Below are 17381 nucleotides of genomic sequence, written 5' to 3' on the forward strand. Positions count from 1 at the left end.
TTTTTTTTTTTTTTTTAATTTTTATATGGGATCCATACTAGTGTTAGGGAAAGACTGCAGAAATTATATCCGTTAATATTCTCACATATTTTCGATATATGTTCTTTTAAGCCTGCTCACGATATTTCTGAGAGGAATTTTCAAAACTAAACTTTCCTTTCTTCACTTAATTTTTGACAAAACGCAATCTTTAAATCACAGTTTATGCCGTAGACCAGAATTAAAGTTAAATAACTTTGAACAGTTTAAAATTTTCAGCTTCAAATTGCAGATTTTATACGGGGTTTTTATTTGTTGGGTTTTTTGTTTTTTTGTGGGTTTTTTAAACACATTCTGGTAGAGCTCGCCAGTTAGTGGAAAAAAGAAATCGTCAGGGAACTTCATTAGTAACAAGTAACTTTGGGGGAATACAAAACCCGACAAGACATTTGGCCCCTCTGGACTGCCTTTGAGTGACCCAAACCCCCAAAAGCTTTTCTGAAAAAACGGCATGATTGAGGTGATTAGAAAGCCTGGGATTCTTTTGCACATTTTTGCAACTGAGAGAAAAGAAAACCAAACCAAACCAAACCCTGACTGAATTATTCCTCCCCCCCTCCTCATTTCCCTGTGTCTTTACCACCCAGCCTCGCAAAAAATCGCTGCACGAAGGAGCTTTCAGCCACAAAACAAAATTTTAGGGAAATGAGGAGGGGGGGAGGAATAATTCAGTCAGGGTTTGGTTTGGTTTGGTTTTCTTTTCTCTCAGTTGCAAAAATGTGCAAAAGAATCCCAGGCTTTCTAATCACCTCAATCATGCCGTTTTTTCAGAAAAGCTTTTGGGGGTTTGGGTCACTCAAAGGCAGTCCAGAGGGGCCAAATGTCTTGTCGGGTTTTGTATTCCCCCAAAGTTACTTGTTACTAATGAAGTTCCCTGACGATTTCTTTTTTCCACTAACTGGCGAGCTCTACCAGAATGTGTTTAAAAAACCCACAAAAAACAAAAAACCCAACAAATAAAAACCCCGTATAAAATCTGCAATTTGAAGCTGAAAATTTTAAACTGTTCAAAGTTATTTAACTTTAATTCTGGTCTACGGCATAAACTGTGATTTAAAGATTGCGTTTTGTCAAAAATTAAGTGAAGAAAGGAAAGTTTAGTTTTGAAAATTCCTCTCAGAAATATCGTGAGCAGGCTTAAAAGAACATATATCGAAAATATATGAGAATATTAACGGATATAATTTCTGCAGTCTTTCCCTAACACTAGTATGGATCCCATATAAAAATTAAAAAAAAAAAAAAAATTTTTCTTAGGACTTCTGTACCTTAGGTACGACTATTTTCTGAAATCGTTGTGTACTTTTAACTAACAGGCAAAAAGTACATTTCTCCTTTACTTTTTGACTTTTACCATTTTTTTCTTTTTGCTTTCAAAAAATTGTTTTGATTTCAAGCTGCTCTTTCTATGCATTTTAGAGATACACAGGATTTAACTTCTATCATGCTGTAGCAGAATCAATAGATGATTTATTGATTTTTTTTAAATTTTTTTTTTCAGGTGGTTAAAATATAATTCTTACTTTTAGGAGTTTTTCAGAAGCTCTCTTATTTCTATTCTCCATCCACGTGTTTATTTTCTGATTTGCATTTATTTCAGGAGAATGTTTCCTACGATCAGGGTTTCCTTCTCGGGAGTGGATCCTGAAGCCAAGTACATTGTGTTAATGGATATAGTTCCTGTGGACAATAAAAGATATAGATATGCCTACCACAGGTCTTCCTGGTTAGTGGCTGGAAAAGCTGACCCTCCGCTCCCTGCAAGGTTTGTAGATTTTACTGCTGGTCTTTCTTTTATTTTCTTTATTTTTTTTTTTATTTTTCCCTTCTAGAAATACCTGCTTTCCATGCTGTTTGCAAAGAGTGCTCTGAGACTTTGAGGCTGTGCTCAACAAAGCTGATTGCAAAATTCATTATTTCTGTGATGCAGAATCGGGCCTCAAAGCTCTGCTTGAGGCTTCATTTATACTGAATGTTCCAAGGCATGCAGGATTTGGCTGAAGGGTCTTTCATATATATATATATATATATATTGTTAAATGAAGTTTGCCTTGATTCGGATAAGAAAGTTTTAAAAAAACCCACAAACCTGATTTGTCTCTTGGGTTTGCCCCCACCCTGGCATTTGACCTCATAATTTAAAGCAACCCAGGCACCACCAGCCAAGTCCAAGTAGAAATTCTACATTACAGTTCAGTGCTGTTTATGCTTGAAACGATATTATTTCTTGATAATACACCCAGTGTTTGCTAAATGATAATTTTATTCTTGCTTTTACTCACCTCTTAGACAGCAGACAAAGTATGGATCAGTTCTACAGCAAAGAGATTTACATTTTTTGTTAAGAAACCATGGCATTTTCTGAGATGTTAGGAAAAAAAAAAAATCCCCTCCTTTTCTATACAGAAACAAAATGCTGCAGAAAATGAATTTCTAAAATCATACCATTAATGTAATTAACGACTGTCTGCCTTCAGTATCGGGAAACTGAGGCTGCAGCACCAGGCTGTATGGTAGAATGGCACTTCAGCAGAGACCCACACTTCATCGTATTCAGCCCAGCACTTCAGTACATACTTAAGTCCCCAAGTCCAGTCAGACTGAAGCACATGTCGAACGGCTTTGCTGAGTCAGAGCCGGAGATATGGAAATAACGTGGATTCCTCTCTGGCTTCAAAGAAACTTTTTGTGGAGGGCTCTGTGCAGACACACAGATCCGCTCCAGGTGGCTTAGCCTGGGGTTAAGAACTTGCTTATTACAGAGAAAGAAATTAGAAGTGAAACACAAGAAATGGAAGCATATTTTTTGTGTGTGTGTGAGTATAAGGACCAAATCCTGCACACTTTCCTCATATAAATAGTTCAGCTGAAAGCTTGCTGACTGCTGATCTCTGGAAGGCGGCTCAGGGAAGTAAACAAACAAAAAGCGCATGCAGAGAAGCTGTGATTAAAGACAGCAACCTAGGAGTTATGTCGGCTTTGTTTTCATGGCCAAAAACTCCTTCTTGCAATGTGGTTAACGTCCGAGGGCTTCGTTTGACGTATTGTAATGAGCACTGATCAAAACTCAAAGAAAAAAAACAGGGATCCTGCTCCAAAGGAGTCAGCATCAAAAGAAGAAATAAGGGAAGGACAGAAACAGTTTTAAGGCAGGGTTCTCCCCTTCTTATTTTCCCATTTAAGTACTTTCTGTGAGACCTTTAAATTGATTGCTACTTCACACTCTGTCTGGCATAGACTACTTCAGTGAGGAAATAAAAGAATATAAGACAAAGAGTTTGATCATTGGAATAATTAGCAACTGCCCTACTGAGTAGTTTAGAGCTGGGATCAAGCCACCTTGGAGTTTAATATTTATTATCATCGTACTGTGGTAGCTCTTTAAGGTGCCCACTGGATCAGTGCCTCTGTGTGTAAATGTGTATCTTTCCTGTTTCATTTTCAGGATGCTTAGCCAGAACACAACGTTTTTTTGGATCACAACACAGGCACAGATTACTTTTTCTTTGTATGAATGGCACTTAGATATACAATTATGCACTTTCTCCTTCGTATGCTCTTGTTTGGCGAGAAAAAAGATGTCAAGAGGTTCAGTGTGCCAGTGTTTGCATTACTAGTGCTTTTTCTGGAGTGTTAATGCACCTTTTGAGGTAGGAGGCTTCAATCTTGCTCAAATTAAAAGTAGTACTCCTCCCATCTTGAAATGGGTTTGGTCCTGCTCCAGTAACTGGAGCCCTTAATGAAGTTTTGATTTCTTCTTCTCCAAATACACGTTCTTAGCTCTCCTTACTTGAGGAGTGTCAGCACGGGGTGTATGTGTGCTTAGCGTCTGGGTGCTGGTACCAAGGTGTTAACTCCCCATCCACGTCACTGCCTGCATCTGCAGGGGCACATCGGCAGCAGGGGAATTATTCAGGAGTCACGTTGTGCATAGGTGTGAGACTTTGCAGGATCGAACCCGTTAGGAGTCTTGCTCTTTCCATTATAAAAATAACTTTCAACACTGAGACAGCTATTTTATTTTTTTCCAGATTAATAAGTATTCTGTGATTCTGTTTGAAAGATTAGCCCTTCAGGGAACTTTCTATTAAAACTGGTTTTATCCCTGTCTTCCTGCTGTCAACATTTAAGACAAGTTTATGTTGCAATGAACACTTAAATAAAAATACTTTTCAGAGAGTCTTTTGTAAATCTTCTAAAGTGCTATCTGGGGATAGAATACCTATGTGATATTTTATGTTTGTTCTTCCAAATTGCTAAGACTGTGTGAAACATCAGTTTAATAAGTTTCAGCATGTACCTTTATTTGCTCTTCTTCCTTTTTCACCTCCTTTCTTTCACTCAGAAATATTTTTTTACTTTTTTTTTTTTTTTTAACTGTATTTGGCTACAATAATTTGTTTAATGAAGTTATAGTGTTTACACGCTCACAGAGGACCCTAGGTAGGAAACCTTTAAAAGATTTGCAAATTATTTGAGACATTAAGGTAATTAAAAGCCGCATACACAGGGCTTGCAGGACCAGACCAACTGTTAAACTAAACAGAAGGAGAGTGCAGTCACATTCCAAAATATGCAAGAAGGAAGCCGTACCCAAGCCTTGCATATATCATGAAACTATATACCGTGGAGCAAACTCATATCCAAATATGGCTTCTAAAGCCTTTGTGAATTGAAGTGAGCAGCCCCTCGCATCTGGCTGGCCTTAGGCAGCAGAGCCCGCGTGAACTTCTGGGGGAGCCTCGTGTGCTGTGCCAGAATGTTCACGTTTATTTCTCTAACCTGTTTGCTCGTGCACGCTCACAGTCCTGTCGATGACTTCTAGTTCAGTGGGCAATACATCTAGGTTTCACCCCTCCAAGGTGTACAAGCTCAGGCCATAGGAGAAGTTGCAGATAGGTGTAGTTCACCAGGTGGAACCAGATGTTGCAGTGGGATCAATGGCATCTAGCAAATCAGTAAAGAGAAGGAAGGTCTATTAATACATTTACGTAACCGATGTTCAGGTGCCCATCCTTCAGTGATTTTCCTGTTAGCACTCTGCTAACATCCAGGCATGTCGTAGTTTGAAGGCAGTGCCAAGCATTAACTGCCTATTGTGTAAAACAGTTGTGCTCAGTTTTTGGACACATCAAGATCTTTACTCATTCCCCAGCACATATTTGAAATAGTTTGCCTTTTTGGTCCCAATTAGCTAAACCTTGCTGAGCCTGACACTCTGTGATCACATTAAACATTATTAGCTATCCAGATATTCAAAATTAGAAGTCAGGCTCCAAAAAAAATATCACAAGACTGGCTGAAAAGTTGCAGGTCATGTTTGGGACTCTTTCTGTTTTGCTTTCTCTAATTCAGTGCTCTAAAGGTTGAGATTTTTGTTTTTTACAGGAAGGCAAAGTTAATTTTCATGAGAGGTAAAATTATTTTGACATAACAGGATTCCAGGTCTTAGTTTTCCAGATACTTCATAATTTTTCATGAGCCTTGCAGTGCAATCAGCAGAGTCGATAGCTATGACGACGCCTGTATGATAGGAATATTTTATTGTGACAGGAACCTTGGCTCAGCATTCCTCCTGTGGACATAGCTATGCCAGCCAAGCTGTGCTTCGGATCAGTGTAAGGAAAACATCCTGCACATCTGAAGTGAGCTGTGCTGCTAAAACTTTAGTTTCACTGTGTCTTGGGGATTCTGCTGGCAAAAGTGGAGAGTGCAGGATCAAGTCTCCTTCCTCTTTGAGTAACAGAGCTGTGCTCCCTGGAGTCTTTACTACGGGCATTCCTTGATAAGGGATCAGTGTAGTCTATCAGAAAGTTACGCCCCATCGTTTGGTGGTTTTTCCATTCTTGCCTAACCAAAATCGTAGCTCAACAGCAACAAAAATGTTTATCTTTCTAACCCGTCATCTCAGCACTGCCCCACCCACCTAATGGAAGAAATCCATCCATGTGGTCAAAGACATCACCCAAAATGAGAGTCAGGCCCTCAGTGAGTGATAACCAACACTGACAGAAGCAGAACACTAGCTGAATGTCTAGTTCAGCTCTTCATTCACTATTACAAAAGAACCTTTGAGTTAATTTTCAGCAATATATTATTCCTATAAAATAATTTGGTTTAGATAGCCTGGCACTTGTGATTAGTCTAGTCATAATGTATATATCATTGTATCTACATGTCTTCTGTGCTTCCTTTTCTTCTGCTTAATTTCCCAAGTGGTGGATTGTTAATTACAGAGATGCAATTAATTTTTCATGTCAAACCACTGTGCTGGACTGCAGCCTTCAACCTCTTATAAACAGACGTCACCACAGCTAATGTGTGATCGAGTGCAGGTTAAAATCATTATCACGACTTAATGTTACATATGAAGAAAAATGCATTTTTATCTACATTCCCCCATTATCTCTCTAATGACAACATGTTTTTTCTCTCGTAGCTGTAGTCATTGTTATTTTAAGTGCTTGTTAGTACAGCTGTGGGGAAAGACATGATCAATTTTTCATTTGGGAAAAGACACAACAGTGAATGTTAGTTAATGTCTCCATTTTAGATAACTAGATAGAATGATAAAATTAGATAAAATAATAGGTATGGTTAGAGAACACTCTAGCACGTGGACATGGGATTCTTCATTACATTCCAGTGAACTAAACAACTCATCTGCTTTACTGTCTGTCATTAATGGTCGTATTTCAGTCATTCATTAAGTTGGGGGAGATTGTATTTTGTTTGAGTAGCTGATCTGTATAACCCTGAGCTTTCAGGAAATCCATGTCCATGAAACCACTGCATATTCCAGAATGAAGATATTACAGGCTTTTTAAATTTTCATACTGGAGTGGTGCCCACGTGCAAGCCAAGAGGTGAGATATTTTATGAGCAGGCCTTTTCCCTGTGTTTTCCAGGTTGTATGTGCACCCTGACTCCCCGTTCACAGGAGAGCAACTGCTGAAGCAGATGGTGTCCTTCGAAAAAGTCAAACTCACCAACAATGAGCTGGATCAGCATGGCCATGTGAGTAGCCCTCCTGGTGGGAAAGGGTAAAGGAATCGCCATAAGGGGACTGCTCGCTTGAGCCACAGGGCTAAACTTGTGGGAGAGAGACAGTGATGGTGAAAGATTGCTGGGGCTCCCTGTGGACCTCTTTTGGCTGGCCCTTTGTACCACAGTAGAGAAAGATGCTGCATGAAGCTTAAACATGTCGGGTTTTAATCTCTGTTGTTGAGGAACAGGTGACTTCAGAAAAGAGGTTTTTACCTTCCATAAAGTAGAGCCCAGGTCAACACAAGCATTCAAATCATGTTGCTACTGCTGTTAGAGGCAGAACATCCACTGGGGATAAGTTCAGAGTGGAGTCAAGCATCAAAGTATGGGAGAAAAGGGAGGCAGGTGAGCTTTTTATCATGCTTCTGCGTGCATTTTGCTGTGACATGGCAGTATGCTCTGACACGTGCACTGGTTAGCAAGTTCACATGCTTTTTCCATGTGTGCTTGGAAGCTCCTTCTCGTTACAGGCAAACTTTTGGGGTTGGGTCCATCAGTAAGGGCTCTCTTACTTCAAGACTCAACATAGCATGGGCACAGAGTCAGCAGATAATAGTGGTGTGACACCAGAACAAGGGCTGTTGAATCATAAAAATAAGTGTGCCTCAGTTGCCCTTGAAATAACCGTAGGCTACCTGCAAGTCAAGGTGCCACAGAGTGGGCTTGGGCTTCTAAAGGAAACAGGTCCCTGCTCTGATCAGTACCAATCTGTTGTCACAAGCCCTGAGGCTGGAATCTGATAAATAGGATGCAGAGCTGCTGACCCCGGGCTCCATGGGTGGTAAGAAAAAGTGTTGTCTGTTCTGTCCCGTCTCCGAAAGTGCCTGCAAAGTACGGGAATGGCTCGGTAGCACCTCCAAGTTGCAAAGGAAGAGCTAAAAGTGTTGCCTCTGGGCTTGGTGGCTTCCCAGGAGAAGGCTGAAGGAGCAGGGGGATGGATTTGAAAGGGTTGCTGGCTGAGAACGGGGCAGTTAAGAACAAGCTTAAAGGCAGTGTTAGTAAAAGAGCTGTCAGGAAGAATTGAGTGATTTTGAACTCTGAAGCATGTGTAGGGGTAACTAGCCTGTAAACCTGAATAATTGTGGCATATACGGTATCAGAAATCCTTCCCCTAGTGTGGTATTTATTGTGTTGTCGGACTGTGTGAGACAGTGGCCGTTTGTCTGAGCTGTCTCCTGTGTAAATACTTCTCATCTGAAAGAGTATTTTTGCTCATTTCAAGACCTAAGAATTAAACCGCAGTCATGATCATTTAAAATACATGCTGGAAACAACAATAACAAAAGTAGTTAAAAAAACTCGAACCAAACCAAACCAAAAGAAAGCCCAGATAGATGCCTCTGTGTTGTTCTTTTGTAAAGATCCATCTGTGGGTATATTTTTCTTGAATACGGTTTTTCCACTGTTGTTCCTTTCCTGACTAGTGGAGAATGTCTTTCTTTTTTTTTTTTTTTTTTTTTTTTTTTTTTTTTTTTTTATTTCATAATCTGTAGAAGGGCAAAGCTGAAGATTTGTGGGCTCTATCACTGAGTGATGATAGAGCAGTATACGTGCGCATTTAAAAAGAAGCATTTTTCATCATAACAGGGGCCATGTGTGCCTCTAATAAAGGGCTCGCAGCAGTATATTGCAAACTAGTTAGGAGCGGTGCAGTTCCCAGAAGCCCAGACGAGTATAAAAAAGTAGGTCTGAGAAGCTGTCGGGAACAGAGACATGTGACAGAGCAAGAAGATGTAATCATCTCAGATACAAGCAGTGGGAGAAAATGATCTGTAGTGTTTGAGGTGTGGCCTCCCAATCAACTTCCAAAGAAGCAGCAGAGGTGGATCCTATTCTTTACACGAAGGCTTTGGACAGCTGAAGTCAATGGGAAGTTTCGCATGTTCAGTTAGGAATAAACCCCAAAGGCTTGATCCCACATTGAGATTTGCATGACAGGTGTGGCACCTCTGCGGAGCACTCCCTTTTTGATATCTTGTGGGGTTTTATGTTCCGAATTAACTTTTATGTGCTGCCTTATTGAAACTATGTAAATACCATTATTGAATGCTCAGTAGAATTAAAGAAGAAATTCATTCTCGGGAGCATTTAAGGAAGGCTAACTGTGCTGAGGGCAATGGCATTTCTGAGCTCCTATGTACTGAGAGAAGGGGAGAACTGCAGTGCCCCAAGGAGCCCTTCTTCACTCACAAGATCTTAACTGGCCTGCTAAAAATCTTAATGATGTTTGATAAGGCATGTGGCTCCTGAGGAAGTTTTAATGACCTAAAAGACAGCTTTAAATACCAGTTATAGGTAGAGCAGCTGGATCCAACCTGATTCCAGCTTGTTCTAGTTACTTGCTTTCTCCATCCTCCCGAAGACAGGTTTGGTTGTTAAGGTAATTGCAGTGTGTTTATTTGTAGGGTGGTTCATTTCCTGAAAAGGAATCTGAAGAGAAGAGAGGCTTTTGTTTGTTCTAGCATTTGTTTGTTTTCTCTTATTCTGAGACTTTTGGAGTTGGCAAGCATCTCTTCAGCAGCATGCATAACCCCATAGCTGTGTATGTATTCTCCCCAAGCATCAGGGCAGAAGTCTTATCTCTGTGTGCATGACGTACAGCTTGCTCCATGGAAACACTTTCAGATATCCTTACCAGAGGAAGGAAATGGCTTCTGTCTCTGGATTTTTACAGATGAGTGAATATTTCCCATTTTCCTGGTTGTGGAACTTTTATGAATGTGATTTTTTTTTTCCAGATTTCTGGTGATGTTTTTCACACAGACTGCTTCTTTTAGAACTTTTGGTGGCAATTAGCCGGCATGGCATCGTTTATGGTGAGGTGAATCATGAGTTTATACATTATTGTAATTGCTTCTCTGGCCTTTATGATAAGCAAAAGTCAAACACATGAACGTTTGCAAAAGTAAACACAAAGGTGTGAACATGGCCAACAAGTAACTGTGAAAGCAGACGTTTCAGAATAGCCACAAGGAGTTATGCCTAGGGTTTTTTTTTTAAAAGCCAACCTGGCAGAAGTTAGGAACCTCCGTGTTTTGAGAGAGCAGACTTTGCCTGGTAACGCTCTTCGGTGAATATGGAAGCTGCATTCACAGCATAGTTCCTGAATTAAAAGCCACTTCAGGGATTTTGCAGCTGGCATCCAGATTGCCTCTGACCAGTCTGTAGCCAGTGGGAGCCAGATGCCTACAAACCTGCCTGACCTTACAGCAAACATGATCCTGTAAGGATGGATCCTGGTCATCTTCCCTGCTGCAGGCTGTCAGCACGAAGGCAGATGGGATGGCTGGGGGCCTGTGACCACACTGTACTGACAGTAAGCATGTGCTGGGGGGCTGCTGTAAGTATATGTGCACCTGGTGTTTCTCTACAGACACACCAGCCAGAGTATCACAGAGCTCATCAGGGATTTTCTGATAGCTACACCATGCAGGTTGGGGGCTGCTTGGACTTTGAGACCACCCTTGGGGGCTACTCTGTAAGATGCACCCTGTGTATCTAACTCTTCTAGGCTGTTTTGATGGTCCTGACATAAGCAGATGCACAGATATACTTTGTGCAATATCCTGCTGACTTTAATATCAGTGAATACTGCAACACTGGCGGCCTATGTGGGGATGCAGATGGAGTGCTAGATACACAGACCCTCACGAAAAGGAAATAGTAACCTTAACCTTGGCCATGGGTCTTCTGTGACCTCCTGGCTACATTCGCTACTTGCTTTATACCTGAAAGACCCAAGCTGCCTCTGGTGGGAACATGCAGGGTGGAGCACCATGGCAGGAGATGTTATCCACGTGTGCTTTTGGTTTCAGAAAACTTTCGTAAATGTTTACGTGGTCTTGTTTGGGAAATGGAGTTTCTTCATCACAATTTGCATTCACAGAGGAGTGAAAGGAAGGGGCATGTGTGGGAGCTGCTCTGTCACAGCTTTTTCCTCCTTCCGCTCGGCTGCTGCTCAGATGTAATGCCTTGGTGTGGATACAGCAGCCATGAAAGGCAACGGGAAGTGTCGAGCTCTGTGAGCTAAGCTCTCAGTAAGCTCACAACCATCCACACACTGTCCTTTAAAATGTCTTTTCCAGCTGCTTAGAGCAGTCCAAGTGACTAGGCTAGTAAGACAAAATTTCACAAAGAGAGGGAAAAATGCTGAGGATCTTAATGGCCGTTGTGTGTGTCCATATATAAAATGGTGAAGTGACTTGAGAAAGGACCTGAGTTGGTAAAAGCAGACATGCAACACTTTCAGGACAATGGTTCCCCATCACTGTAATGACCTTCTTCTCACTGTGCACCCCCCACAAAGTCACAGTGCGAGTCTTCGCAATATTTGCCCCCAAGGAGAAGCAAAGAAAACGCTGATGGAGATTTTAGGCATGACAAAGGTGTCTCTAAGCTCTCCGCTCCAATGCAACGTGCAACCTTTCTCACTGACTGAGTTAGCATGAAATACTGCACCATTTCTACTGTGTTTCAGCCGAAGTTAACGCTTCCTGAGGAATGCACATTAGCTATTCCAGATGTACAGAGCTGACTGTAATGTCGTTATGGCCCCTGCAAAATAGAACCACCCACACCATTGCCAATTTTGACTTGTGACTGTGATTATATCCAAAACAAGGACTGGTGCGAGCCGAGCTCTGTATTTAATTCTTATATTGTAATACTGTGGTTAGAGGCAGCCAAACAGGCCTCCAGCCAGTGGTAACTGAAGCAAGTGGGACTCTCAGTTTGACGCCAGTGAATGTTGAAATTGGTTAGTTGCTACGTTAGGTTTAGAATTGTTTTGGGAGCTCGTAAACAAATATTAATGAGGATAAAATGGCAAAACCTGGTCATTTTGGGGTTCCGGTCTGGTTTCCCTTCTCATTTTTGGTAGTCTGCGGTGAAGAGCATCTATGAAGTATTTTGCTTTAAAGGTTTTGCCATAGTAAAAGGATCTGGGGAGTTTTATTTTTGGTCAGCTGGTTTGTGCTGCTGGCTGTGGTGGTTTTTTTGGTTGGGTTTTAATTTGTCTGGGTTTTTTGAGGGATTCTTGGCTGTTTTCATTCTGCACCTGCAGTTTTGCAAATGTGGATTCTCTGTCATGAGCTTTCAAGAGTTAGATGTTTACACTTGCAGCTGACACCTGCAAACTGTGGCACACACTAGCAGTAATGAATTCTGTATGTAAAACACCTCACCTGTAGGAACAGGTATCTATGCTTCAAAAAAACGTGTGCTCACCAGCGGCGTAGGAGTGAGAAGAAACCAGCTCCTAGAATGCCTGATTTTCCACCTTCATTTCCTGGAACTGCCCAGAGGAGTTGAAGAGTTTGCTCCGAAAATCAGCCCCTGGCTAGTTAGATTTCAGATGTCTCCCTTACAGTGTTAATTAGATCTTTTTTCCCCCTATGGTTTTACAGCCTTTGAGGTTCCTGTTAACCTGCCTCTCAGGATGGTGCCTTGTTGCTCTTTCTTGCAGATCATTTTGAACTCCATGCACAAGTACCAGCCAAGAGTCCACATTATTAAGAAGAAGGATCATACAGCTTCTTTGCTAAATCTGAAATCGGAAGAGTTCAGGACATTTATCTTTCCAGAGACAGTTTTTACTGCTGTTACTGCCTACCAGAATCAACTGGTGAGTACAGTTGCTAATTTCTCTGGATTTAACTAAATCCCACCCTGCTGAAAACACCCTTTCCCCCCATCTAAACTATGAAACTTTCCGATATAACCTACCCTTCCATGCCAATGTCTCTAGTGACTGTGACCAATCTAATTCGTATTCAGGAGTAATTCTTATGTATACGGGTAGTACTACTAACTTTAAAGAGCCACAAGGATTATTCATGGGAGTAAAGATGATGAAAGAGGCTTTCATTTGTCTTCCCTTCTGTCTATATAAAGCTGTTTGCATATTATAATTTAGTCCTTTTCTAATTATAGCTCATTAAGGAACTCTTCTTATTTGCAGTGATCTTTCAAGCCACGAGCTATTAGCTGAGAGATACTCTGGTTTGCACATGATGATTTCATGGGTTTAAAAAGTTGACTAATTAAGCTGTAAGGCTCAAACATAAGGGAAATCATTCAGAGATATGCTTTTCAGAGGCTGCCCAGATTACATCCAGATGTTTGAATTTCAATTTGCATGCCAGTGAATAATATATACAAAATGGAGGAGATCATAACAATGGATTGCTAATGAGTAATTTTAGGAAGTAGATAAACAGTCAGGGAGCAGAGGCTCTGCTTGACAGTGGATAGGGCTTTAATATTTAAGTCAGTGGAAATATGTTGTTGGCTTCAGTGCAATTCGGAGTGTGCTTTAAGGGTTTAATGACTATGGCACTTCAGAAAAATACCCCTTTCCCTCTCTAATTCCCCCAAGTTAAGAAAAATATAAGTACTGTCCAAACATGTGGGCAGGCAGCATCACCGAGTCAATGTACCTGATGGATTATTTAAAGAAGTCTGCATTTCTTAATATGAAGCAAAAGTAATTAGTTTCTAAATGCTATGAATAAAATTAAACTACGGTTTAGGGGTCAAAGAAGCTCTGAAGATAATAGTAGCAATATTAAGCCGGTCCTTATGACAGACCCTGCATCCCTCTTTAAGGCTTTAATATCAGAAGGTATTGATTTTAAACTCAGGTTTGTATCTGAATGCTGCAGAAAATGCATTTAGCACCTGGCAATCTCAGGAATAATGTTTGGACAGGGAGTTAGATTTTTCCATGTAACTTTCTGTAGAAACCAGCACAATAGTAACAGGCACAAAACCAGCTAAACCTGGAATTTATTTTGGTAGGATGGATTTGTGTTTGCCAATGATATTTACACCAGAGATGTTTCTAAACTAACCTTCTCAAAGCACATACATTGAGTCCTGGAAAATTTCTCAATGGAACATCTCCGGAACCCCTAGAGGTTGATGCTGTCATTTTATTTATGACTAATGAAAATGGAGCCTTTTTTCATTTTTGCCATTTCTTTCAGAACTGTTTTAAGGAGGGATTGATTACATTTCTGGAGGTTATTAGATAAAAGCTAAATACATTACACTTTCAACAAACTATCTCATAATTTAAGATTTAAAGGGCATGCATTTATTTAAACAGCCAAACCACTGCCACAGAGTTGAATTGTAGGTCAGATTTCATTTTAAAATGCTTTCTAGCAGATGTTCTCTGATTGTTTGTGAGACAGTCTCTCAGGAAAAATATGGTCATAAATGATTGTGAGTCTCATCTGGCTTTGGTGGATACAAAAAGTTTCTCTTGTGATGTCATACCAAATCTTTAATATTAGGAAAATGGAAGTTTGATTGGTGAAAATACGCTCAAGAGATGAATAGACCTCCTTATTATTCTGCAGTGCAGTTGGCTCGGTGTGTTGATGATCTAAGTCAATGGAACTAGTTAAAGCTTGTCTTTTTTCAAGGTAGTTCTCAGAATGCTGCCATAAAAATGTTCGCTGTATGTGAGGCACTAACCCCTCACTCCTTGCGACATCACCATGAGTCAAGGGCTTATGGGTATCTTGGGAGTAGAACAAGACTAAAACTACCTTGCTGTGCTGTTGCAAGTTTCTGTGACAAGACTAGGGTTCAGGGATTTTCTCCATCAGTCATACCTGCATGATGAGACAGCCTCAAACCCACAGCCAGCACTGAGGTCCCATGTTGTGTGACCAGCCCATAGGAACAACTGGTGAGCTACAGCACCTCCTACATAGTGCCTAAAAGCAAGGACCTTCCCCAGAGAGCTTGTCCCTGGATGGACCCGAAATGCTGGGCAGGGAAGGCAGCAGCCCAGGGGTGTCAGAGCAGGTGGATGGCAGCTGCTCAGTGCATCTTTCATATGCTGCAGACCAGTAATTCAATACTCAGGTTTTGTGTTTGTAAGCCTGTCCTTCTCTCTTTGTGTTTCTCTCTCAGAAGACTTCTTTCTCAGAATGAAAAGTTGGGTTCAGTTGCCTCCTCTTTTTTTTTTTTTTTTTTTTTTTTTTTTTTGATCCTTTTTCTTTCCAAGTCTCGAGGACCAGCTAGTAAAAATGAGGTTGTGTCCTCTTCAATACAGGGTTTTTTTTTCAGGAAAACCAGGCTGACATAGCTTCTCAGTCTGCTGAGAGCTGTTGATTTTCATGGGCTTCAGCTAGACTTGGTGGCATTCACTGCCTTACAGGACAGGTCCTGTGTTGTCCCTCATCAAGCTCTAACTCCCACTTACAATTTTATTTTTAATTATTGGAAGAAGTGTGGCTGGAAGCTCTGAATATTGTGATGGTGTCTCAGGTTTTATTCACTAAATCTCATTTGTTTGGACAGCTAGAAAATTTCACAAGGGCAATAGAGGATTTTTTTTCCTGCTCCCAGAAAAACACAGCACCTGAACCTATGCTACCGACGCCTGAAAAGTTTCACTGCAAAGTTAAAGGGAGCCCTGATGGTTTGGGGCAGAGGGACTCTGATCAGTGTGTTACTCTGGCAGAATGGAAAGGCTGACAGGATGCACTGTGCAGATTTGTAGCGACATTTGAAGAAAGGAGGAGAGTCTTTTTGTTGTAAGACCCCTAGTTTTCCAGGACTGTGATAGTTTTAATGGGGTTACTCCTTTGACCCAGGCTCTGTCACCTTAAATCTGAGTTCGCCCCACACTTTTCCACGCTCCTTCCCTTCCTCAGCCTCTTTCCATGCAAAAACAATTAAACTGCCCCTATGTGATGTGGCAGGTCTGGCTGAGAACATTAAAAAACCCCAAACACGTAGTGCTGAACTAAAGCAACCTCTTTAAGTCTGCAAGCAGTGGCAGACTTGCACGTTTGGAGTCATTAGTTGATGTGCAGCTCCACCAACAAGGCTCAGATGTTAGCAGGGTGCTGTGCATTGCTCGTGGAAAAGACAACCTGATTTGTGCTGTTAAAGTATTTGGAAGCAGTAACACTATATGTGGGTGGTTTCCTCCTGCTCTGGGTAACATGAAGGCTGAGCCCACTGTGCCCTTCATTCTTTCCATTACCGCATGTATAATACACCTTGGTTTGCTTCCCCAGCTTTGCAGCATCTCAAGAGTAGTACAAATGCACACACACAGGGAGCATGGATAAAATTAGCAGTGAAGTCAGGAGGATGGATTGATTAACACTTTGTACACTGCAATACCTTAACACTATATTCATGTTGCATTGCTCTTTTCTGTGTTTGCAGATAACCAAGTTGAAAATTGACAGCAACCCTTTTGCTAAAGGATTCCGGGACTCTTCCAGACTCACTGATATCGAGAGGTAATGGGGACTTTCTGTTTACTTTCCATGCAGATAAGATAAAGAAAAGAGAGAGTTTGTAGGAAAAGCATCCTTTCAACTCCTGAGAAGCTGTGCATTTTAACGTTATCTTGTTGCATATAGTAAGCCTCCTCCACCTCCTTTAAAAATACTTATAAACTTTATGAAGAAAGAGCTGGTTTGAGTTTTGACATCTGTTCCAATTGGGACCAATATATTCATCTTCCTCAGGGGGCTTCTTGAAGGGGGGAGAGGGTCAGTTTTACAACTTCAGAATGAAAAGCTTTTTTTCTTATCATGCCATTTAATCCTATTGAGGGCTGTGAATTGGGTCAATGGGAAACAAGGGCAGTGGTCCTGTGAAAAACATCTTTATAGCTCCCCACTGTTCCACACAGTGGAAAAGAGAGAGGGGAGCTTCCCAAAATACACTTCAGCAGTCCCAGACACTGAAGTCAACAATTATTGCCATCAGGACGAATCCCATAACTCCCACTCTGATGACAAAAATGCCATTTTTGTTTCACCAAAATTGTACTGTAGGCTGCATCAGGGGAAAGCTTTATCTGGAAACTGTTGAGTTTTGTGTGTGTGCCGCTCAGTATAAGCAACTGCTGCCATAGGGACAGAAGCATTAACCCACAGTTGAGTAGGAAATAATCTTCAATCTCTTGGTAGCTCTCCAGAGCATCACATTTTTATGATATCGTGTCAAATAGTTTGGCAAATGAAGCAAATTAAGCTGCCTGTGTCCTTTAGGCTGGAGGAGAACTCCATGGAGATGGATATAGCACGTCCAAATTTTCCTATGAGCACATAATCATGAAAGAAATTTTGGAGAGGCCAAAACCCTTCAGGTTCCTATGTGGGAATACCCAGATGTATCTGTAAATCATCTTTCACGGGTGCATATAGGGGACAAACTGCTCAGTGAAGCCACATCCATACAGCTAGGGAAAGTCTTTACAGCATTTCAAAAGTACATCAGTCTAATCAGGTCCATAGATGGGAAGTAGTGGTATA

At 41.1% G+C, this 17381-nt stretch overlaps 1 protein-coding gene across 1 annotated transcript in view; it reads left to right on the top strand.

Annotated features, from left to right (window-relative positions):
* The window catches only part of TBX20 (T-box 20), a 39954-nt gene that overhangs the window by 2580 nt on the left and 19993 nt on the right, over nt 1-17381 (top strand). Inside the window, exons 3-6 of the mRNA XM_026843999.1 lie at nt 1640-1804; nt 6948-7056; nt 12551-12709; nt 16282-16358. Coding sequence (XP_026699800.1) covers nt 1640-1804; nt 6948-7056; nt 12551-12709; nt 16282-16358 — 510 coding nt within the window. The remainder of the gene's footprint in view (nt 1-1639; nt 1805-6947; nt 7057-12550; nt 12710-16281; nt 16359-17381) is intronic.

This window comes from Athene cunicularia (assembly GCF_003259725.1).
Source record: "Athene cunicularia isolate RWA chromosome 2 unlocalized genomic scaffold, athCun1 chr2_part2, whole genome shotgun sequence".
Lineage (NCBI taxonomy): Eukaryota > Metazoa > Chordata > Aves > Strigiformes > Strigidae > Athene > Athene cunicularia.